Here is an 8,456-nt window from a genome sequence, read left to right on the forward strand (position 1 = left end):
TGCCTTTTTCTGACAACTGGATATTGTAGTTGAGTTTGCTCCTCAGAATTGCATGGCTTTGAAATAGGAGGTCCTCAGTTCTTTAAATGACTCTGGATCCAAATGCACTACAGAATTTGAGGTCAATCTGTGTCATCCCCACAACAGTGAGCATATTGCAACAACCGGTAGACGAAATGTTTGATATTTATACAACTTGGGAGAGTCTTCCATCCTCAAGGGATGACAAATGTATCATCTCTGCTTAGTCATAGACACCAATATCCTAGGAATGCCTGGACAACATAACAAACGTTTGAACACCAAATAAGTTGGAAATGTCACTGGAAAAGAAGAGATTAAATAAACTGGTGTTCATCAAAGCTGAAGCTAGCCATTATTATGCTTTGAGCAATTTGTAGCTCTTCCATCCTCAAAAGATGGATCATAGCTCTCACAGCAGCTATCTTCGTGCTTTAGTCACTATTGGCTCCTGCAATTGTGGAAGCCAACTTGTAAGGATCAAAGAGCATACATATTCTTTAGCAAAACATGAACTTAGAAAAAAGAACATTTTCCAGTGTCTCAAGAAATTTTCTGTAAAATAAATAATGCACTATCGTCACAGGATAAGCAACACAAAATCCTATTCGAGTTGCATTGACTTTGACATATGATGGTTTCGGGTGCATAAGATGGCAAAGTTTTAACCTGAAGGGAGATTTTGCAGCTATTAGGCTGCCAATTTTGCTAGGACTTTGAGAATTTGATATGTTTTGGTTACAGAATCAGCCCAGTGAGCAGTGGCCTGGAAAATTTTTATCTTGAATTTGTTGTGTCAAGTAAAATTTCTCTTTGAAAAGAAAGAAAAGAAAAGAAAAAGATATCCAGCATCAGCTACAAAATTCCAGATCAAATTTGATCTAGTCTTACTTACTATGGAGCCCTGTCGAGGGTAAAACTTCAGGTATAAGCATGGTTGTCCTCCCCTCCAGTAGTTGGTTCCTAACTGCAGGATAAATGTTTACCTTTTATCTTAATGAATGTGTCTGATGTGTGCTGTCAGATTTAAGCACTCAAGACTTGTGTATTTCTTAGATATTATAGTATTGATTGAAATAGATTGGAAATCCATCTAATATCTTGATTTTAGATGACTTGGAAATGGTAAAGACTCTATGAAATGATGCATATAAATTATGAACTCTCTGCAGAGAGTCTTTGGTTTGAACAGGCCATCCATTGTGGTTGACTTTTATTACTGAATTATTTACAGAGCTGTCAATCTCCTCCGTCTTGCCATAAACATTCTCTTGGTCCATTAATTAAATCTAAAATATTTATACCTTATGATTCCTGATTTCAACTCTGCAACAGTCTCAGAATAGATATGTAATCTAAACCACAATAATTAGATACATTAATCCAAGCTTCTTGTGAAGCTGGCACCCGATGTGATACCTAAGAAGAGAGTGATGTGCCAACTGCTGGTTTTCTTCTATCATTGTTTGGATACTTCTCACCGATTGGCTTACTTCTGACTGATCTTATCTATACTGCTACACAGATCATGATGCAGGATCTTTCTGATTTGTTTGGCAACAGCCATTCAATTAGGGTGCTTCAAATATATTTTTATGGGTAAAAGGAATGTTCAATCCTTTTCATATCTCTATCAAACCTTTTATCCTAAAATGAAAAATACTAGTGCTTTATCCTATCTTATATACTTTAACTCTTAAGTGTGAGATGTGCACCCACATGCTAATGCTTGAGAAGCAAGAAAACTCGATGAAGATAGGATTATAAATCTCAAATTTATATACTTTTTTCCTTTCTTTCATCTTCCACAGAAAGGAGGTACTGAAATAAAACTATGGATGTGTGTTTGCATTCTTTACTCAATTCTCAAATGGATGACTCTTAAACACAAGTTAAGCTCTTCCTTTTAGGTCTCATTTCTCTGGTCAGGTGGCTTGATATATCCTTATCATTATGTGCTAATCATTCTTTATTGCAGTTCACAGTGACCTATCAGGAACATTTTGTTTTCAAGCCATCATCACTTCACCTATTACTTGGCAGCATATCATTATCGAGGTCTCATTGAACATAATTCCCCCAAACTAGTTGTCTTTAAATACTCATTATCTTTCTTACCATTTCATATTAATATAAACAAATTCCAAATGCTTAGTATAATCTGAGATAAAGCTGCTGAGAACTACACAGCTATCCTTCACCACCTCCCTATAAATCCCCAGTGCATGTTTCTGATGCAGTGAGGAAATTTTTCAACTGTCAAATCAGATTGATCAGAGTAAAAGTCAAAGCATGCATCAGTCAAAGGATTCAGATACATTAGGCACATGTTGTATGACCATCAAAGCTTGTGTATCACATGTGTACTGTGTGAGGCAGGATGGTCTCTTTGGAGTGTATACTTTTGTCCTCTCTCTTGTTTTCACTGTGTTTCTTGTTTCTGCTGTCCCAGAGACTGCAGGTAAGATTCTTGCACTCTTCACTGGAATCTCCCCCATCTTGTGGTGTTGGTGGGGTAGATTTGTCTGGTAACTTCAACATGTGCCCAAGCTTTCTTATCTCTTTATACCTCTCATGGACTGAGAAATGTATGATTACTAATTATGTCAGGTTTGGTTCATCAGATGAAAAAGCTCTATAATGCTACTTCATAGCTGCACTTTTAAGTGCATGAGAAATCATCTATAATAAGTATGGTAATACTTTATATATTTAGGATTAATTACATGCATATTTATTCGTTGTTATACTTCTTAAAGAAAAATATATTCGGTTAAAGATAATTATTTTTTATTATAATATAAATTTTAAGATTATCTTTTTCTTACTAGAGACTAGGTTACCAATGATTCCTATTCTCATCGACATAAAATCTTCTCAATAAATTATTATTATTATAAAAATATTATTATTAGTAAATAAATATAGGGTGAAATTTCAAAAAAAAAAAAATCTCATAGAGTATTATTTTTTTAAATAACCATTTTAAATTTGGCCCATGTGGAACCTGTTTCTCCTTTCCTCTGTCTTGTTAAACTTGTCTTCCTCTTTGTTTCTATACAATGGATGATAACAATGACCTTGTTAGATCTTTTCTTACTGACAATAATCGTGAAAGAGAATGACGGGAGTCGTCATCGTCGTGCTCCCTCCTTCCTCGTGCAACGACAGGGACGAGATGAGTTGGACAATATCTATTTAGACGACATAGAGCATAAGCGATAATAGATTGGATAAAAATAAGGATAAATTTATCTTTTTAAATAATAAAGAATACCATGTGAAATTTTTTTAAAGTTCGAAACATTAAATCACAATTTATCAAAGATGAATATTTTTTTGAAAATTCGCCCATAAATATATCCATTTAGTAAATAACTTTTTCCTTTTTAAGTATGTCATGTAGATAAACACCTTAGCAAGTGAGTGAAACCTACAAACGCAAACAGAGTAAAAAGGACAAGGAATGGCTTCACTGCAAGCGGCCCGACATGACCGCCAAGCACGCATGAAGAGAGGAGAGACGGGCTTCACTGCCATGTCTATCAGATCAAACACCACAGAATACCATCAGCCATAGCCAGTGGGAGTTGAGGCTTTTAGGTGTTCTGTTCTCCCTATTCCTAGTGGTGGATAAAAGAGCTTCCAGTTGTGGTTTATCTTCTCACACCGTGGCTCACTGGTTTTGTGCCTCACTGTCTCGTATGTCCTGAAAGGCACCGTGTTTGTTGCTGGAATTCCTTTCCTGTGCTCGATCTTTTCATCTTTTTTTATTATATATTTATTCTTCGTTTCCTGGGAGTTTTCCTCTTCGGGTGGCTTAAAGCTATCCCAAAATTGCAGCAGAATCCAATCTTGATTCCTGGACCAACTGCGGTGGGTTGTGGGATTTCATTTCCTAGAAGAAAGGTTCCGCCTTTTTGGTGCTTGTATTGGGTTCCAAGATTCTCCGATCCTTTTATTCTGGTTCTGGGTGTTATCGGAGACTTCGGTTGAACGAATTGTTCTTGATTTGATTGAAGGCTTGGGTTTTTTGGGCGTTTCTTCCCGAAAAATCCCCTTTTTTGGGTCGTAAAATGAGCCTTCAGGGGTTGTGATCTGACATGAGGGTTTTATCATGCAATTGCCACTTTCCTCTTGACTGCTGCTCCGAGTCATCGGTCCGCTGTTACCCGCCTTGCACTCCCAAGTCGGAGTGGGGAGACGCCCAAAATGTTTTCTCGAGCCCGGCTCCAGTTTCTATGGCTTTGGAGGAGAAGCCATCTGATGAGAAGGTTGTGATCGAGCAAAATAGTGCAGAGGATGTGAAGGTTGAGATCTTTTTGAAGAGCTGCCTAAAGAAGCCAAGAGTATCGGATTCAGGACAGGTTGGAAAGCTCAATGTTAAATGGACAGATTTGTTGGGTAAAGAACTTGTTGAAATCAAGGAGTTTGAAGCAGCGTAAGTTTATCCTTACCATGCTTACTGAAATGGTTCTTATTGCTTTGATCTTTACAACGTTAAAACTTGCATTACTTAATTCTATGTATGTTTGATGTTATTGTAATGTTGTTCTATGGTTAGCAAAGGTCGAGACAGCGATCTGTCTGCTTATTTAGATAATCATTCCTAGATAACAATTGACTGAGCCTTAGTCAAGTTTTGCATTATGATTTTAGTTCTGTATTCACATCGTTAAGTTAGATGCTGGATTCGTTTGTGTATACTGTTCTATTAAATCATGGATGTGAAGACAGACTTACGCACTGTCTTGCATTATGCTATCTGCATCTTTTTATGACATTGTCCTTTATCGTTTAATCACATTTCCAGAAAGGATATTTACAATTCCTATGTGTTGTTCTCAAAGACTAACACTTATAATCTCTTTGTGGTTTTCGCCTTAGGAAACCTAGGTATACATATTTTATGGGATTTAGTTTGCGAATATCTGGGTTCCCACTTAAAAATATGACTTGACTGTTTTGTTTGACAACTAACTTGTCGTTCGTAATTTTCATAATGTCATTTTGGATGTTTTGCACTCCTGTCTTTTTTATTATTGTCTTCAGCACACAGTGTACATTAAATGGTCACCTTTCTTAGCGTAAAATATAGTTGGGATTTTATTTTGTTGTCAGTCATTGGCTCAACCCGTGGGATTTTGGTTTTGGTAATTTTAGTGCATTGTGGTTTTCCTTAAAAACCTGCCTGGTACACCTTTAAATGGTTTTCACCTCAGAAATATCTGCTCAGCATCCTCATCTCAGTGACGCAAGTTCTTTTATAGATATTTTATATTTCCTAACTTAATGTTGCGTCAGACTCGTCTTACAGAGACCCAGGGCAATAAACAATGGTACTGATGTTTCAATTTATTTTATTTACTTGAGAGATGATTAGGAGATTTTTTGACTTTTGTGGATACAAGTCAAGTTAATTGGAGGCTAGGCATTAGTTAAGTAGATACAAGTCAAGAATCAGAGCAGGTTAAGATGGATATGTCATATCAATTAATTCTCCTTATTTGCTCTGGTTTTGGAAATTACCTTATCAGATGTTATTTTCTGTGGTTACAACTTCAACTTCAAGTAGCCTTTTTTCAAAAATTAATGAAAGTAAAGGTTAAAATTGATGAATATGTTATTCTATTAGATTTATATAATATGGAGGTTAACACAAACCATAAAGAACAATTCAGATCTGGTACTGACTCTTCTAGTGAAAACTAAGACAGTATATAGAGCTCTCCTGTTATGGTCAAGACTGATGTTGTCTCACAAAGCTGGCACACGACTGAATACGATGTGTCCTTATCGGTTATGCAGCGGACATTAACGTTCATCTTGAGTTTTTCAAGACGCCCAGGTTGCAGTACAACGATGTCGACACTTGTTTGCTTAAAAAGCTGGTATGGGACAATATGCTGAATTTCAATTTGAGTTACTTACCGACTCAATTAAAATGGAGTCTGTGGTAAGTTGTTTGAACTCAAGTGTATCATGTTTTACCATATCTATGATATTTTATCAAAAGTTTGTCATAGTGATTAGGTGAAATTAAAAGTTACAATTTGCATTTGGTAAGTAAATTGGGAATCAAATGAAATTAGAAGGGTAGGGTTCATCGTGGTGGATTAGGTTAAGCTAATACATTTGTGTTTTACCATGGACTGAAGCTAAGAATTGGACTGAGTCATAAATGGACTTGAAAATTAAACTAGGTCAGAATTGAGTTTATTCGTGGGTTTGGGATTCACTCGAAATTGTATTAAAAGTTGAACCTGGAGTCCTATTTGGACTTGGACTTTATTCAAGGGTTGGGTTGGGTTAGGTGGATTGGATGTCCAACATCCATTATTTGAGTTATATTGGTTATAGCCAGTTCCTGATCACACTTGTCGGTTCACCCACTAAGGAAGCTATAGTTCCGATGAGTTTCTGCATTTCTGAATTTTCATTGACTTTCCTTAGTAATTAAAGCCTCTGATCTGTAACAAATCCATCATGAATTAACTTCACGATAACAAGAGGGGAAAAAGGGAAGAGTGTGACTTCCTTTCTCTTGCCGTAAAAGTTGATAATATCTGGTGAATTTCTTGCTTGTTATCTGCTTCAGTTTTTGTTTTTATTAAGTGAGCCTTTATATTGGTTGGTTACTGTTACCAAACTTTCATCAGCCTCTATGATGGGATTCTTCATAAATCATCTAATCATTTTATTTAAATATTACTATGGATGCTTATGATGATTTGACAACCGAAGTTGATTTCTGATATCTTATTCCATTATCTTAATATATTTTTTTCTTGCCTACAGTGAATCTGAAGAATCAGAGGATTTCACTGATGACAGCATTGGATGCCTTTGTGTTGTTCAATGACAAGGATGTACTTCTCTAAAGCCTTCATGGAAAAACCAACGCGAACTGCTCGATGTTTGATTCTGTTTGCACTTCTCCATCACAGAGTCAATTAAGTCATCAATCATCCAGCTTTTCCTGCTCCTATTTCGATTCCCTTCTGCCGCTACAAGTCAAACTTAAAAAGTCAAGCAGAAGCAGTTGCTCTGGAGTGGCATTGATTGGGTGCATTTCATATATTGGATGTAGTTGGTAGTAATGTAAAAGTTTAAATAAAGTAGACTACAGTGATGTCCAGAATATCCAGTTTCATATGTTGGATTTTATAGGAAGTGATTGTTGAACTTCTTCCTCTTTGCATCAAGTGTTGGTTGTTTCTTTACTGTGGATCTTTCTGAAGTGTTGATGCAGTCATGTATACATTGTCTTAGATTTTTAATGATACTGCCTAAATAAATTTAGCCAGACTTTTCTTAACACTGTATAATTTTTTTGGATTTACCCATATTGGCTTTTTATGAACATAATTCATGTATTAACAGGACAGTTTCAATAAAGAGTAAGTACATCCTAATTTGATTTAATAAATGTGATTTCTTTTTTTTATTTTATAAAAAGAACACAGAACAACCACAAGAGCTTCTGAGTGGATTGAGATGAACAAGGAGCTAAATTTATTGCCATATACCTACTAACTATTTGTTTGTGTCAAATTGTAGTCTACCAATGACATCCCACTGCAACATAATCTGAACCAGAATGACTGATTCAAAGCTAATTGTATTAACAAATCAGAATAATATAATCTAAAAAACCAGCTTCAAGTCCTGCATTTAACTTATGCTTTAGTCATTTTATTTAACATATAAAAAAATTAAGAGAAACCAATAATTGCTCAGAATCACAATTTCATCAGAGTGTAATGAGGCACAGTTACTTCTACACTAATATGCCTTGTCTATTAGAAAGATAGGTCTTAATATACAGTAAAAACAAAAATATACTTCCATAATGGCCCTATATTCTAATGAAAATTTCTAGTTATCCGGAAACATATTTAGCTATATTAATCTTAAAAATACTTTGATTTTTTTTGCCATTATTCATCATAATCTATGAATTAATTGCTGACTGAGATTAAAGGGACGTACAAGTGTTAGGAAAGTGGCAACAGATTTGGGTCTTCTAGCTCATCTTATCAGCCTTCTGAAATCAATAATCTTGCATGGCTTAATGAAGAGAGAGAGAGAGAGAGAGAGAGAGAGAGAGAGAGATTGGCACTTAAAGATATTCTTCAGTGACATTAAGCTCAATCCCATGCTTGAACTTGAGTTGGCTCTTATCTTATCACCCTCATTTTGACCTGCTCTGGATTGAACTAATTGTAATCAAGATCATGCAACAAAGAGTCTGATTTATGATGTCATGGCTTAGTGAAGGAAGAGAGAGAGAGAGAGAGAGAGAGAGAGAGAGAGAGATAAGATAATCTTCGATCACATCAAACGCCTGTTCCTATGCTTGAAAAGAGGATGATTCATACATCAGCATCAAAAGAGAGAACAAAGCCACAGAGCTGTCTCTTAATGTTGTGTGG

At 35.7% G+C, this 8,456-nt stretch overlaps 1 protein-coding gene across 1 annotated transcript; it reads left to right on the forward strand.

Annotated features, from left to right (window-relative positions):
- The first annotated feature begins 3,477 nt into the window (after positions 1–3,477).
- Positions 3,478–7,244, forward strand: LOC135662048 (uncharacterized). The gene is made up of 2 exons (XM_065176598.1): positions 3,478–4,462; positions 6,820–7,244. Exons 1-2 carry the CDS (start codon positions 4,125–4,127, stop codon positions 6,881–6,883), a joined length of 402 nt encoding a protein of 133 aa, XP_065032670.1. The 5' UTR covers positions 3,478–4,124; the 3' UTR covers positions 6,884–7,244.
- Positions 7,245–8,456: the final 1,212 nt, after the last annotated feature.

The sequence above is a fragment of the Musa acuminata genome, chromosome BXJ1-4, assembly GCF_036884655.1.
Source record: "Musa acuminata AAA Group cultivar baxijiao chromosome BXJ1-4, Cavendish_Baxijiao_AAA, whole genome shotgun sequence".
Classification (NCBI taxonomy): Eukaryota; Viridiplantae; Streptophyta; class Magnoliopsida; order Zingiberales; family Musaceae; genus Musa; species Musa acuminata.

What these genes read in the sequence shown, in the direction of transcription:
- LOC135662048 (XM_065176598.1), top strand. Translation starts at nt 4,125, where the DNA reads ATGAGGGTTTTATCATGCAATTGCCACTTTCCTCTTGACTGCTGCTCC. An exon ending in ATCAAGGAGTTTGAAGCAGC is followed by an intron (nt 4,463 to 6,819) that starts GTAAGTTTATCC and finishes TCTTGCCTACAG; the next exon opens with TGAATCTGAAGAATCAGAGG.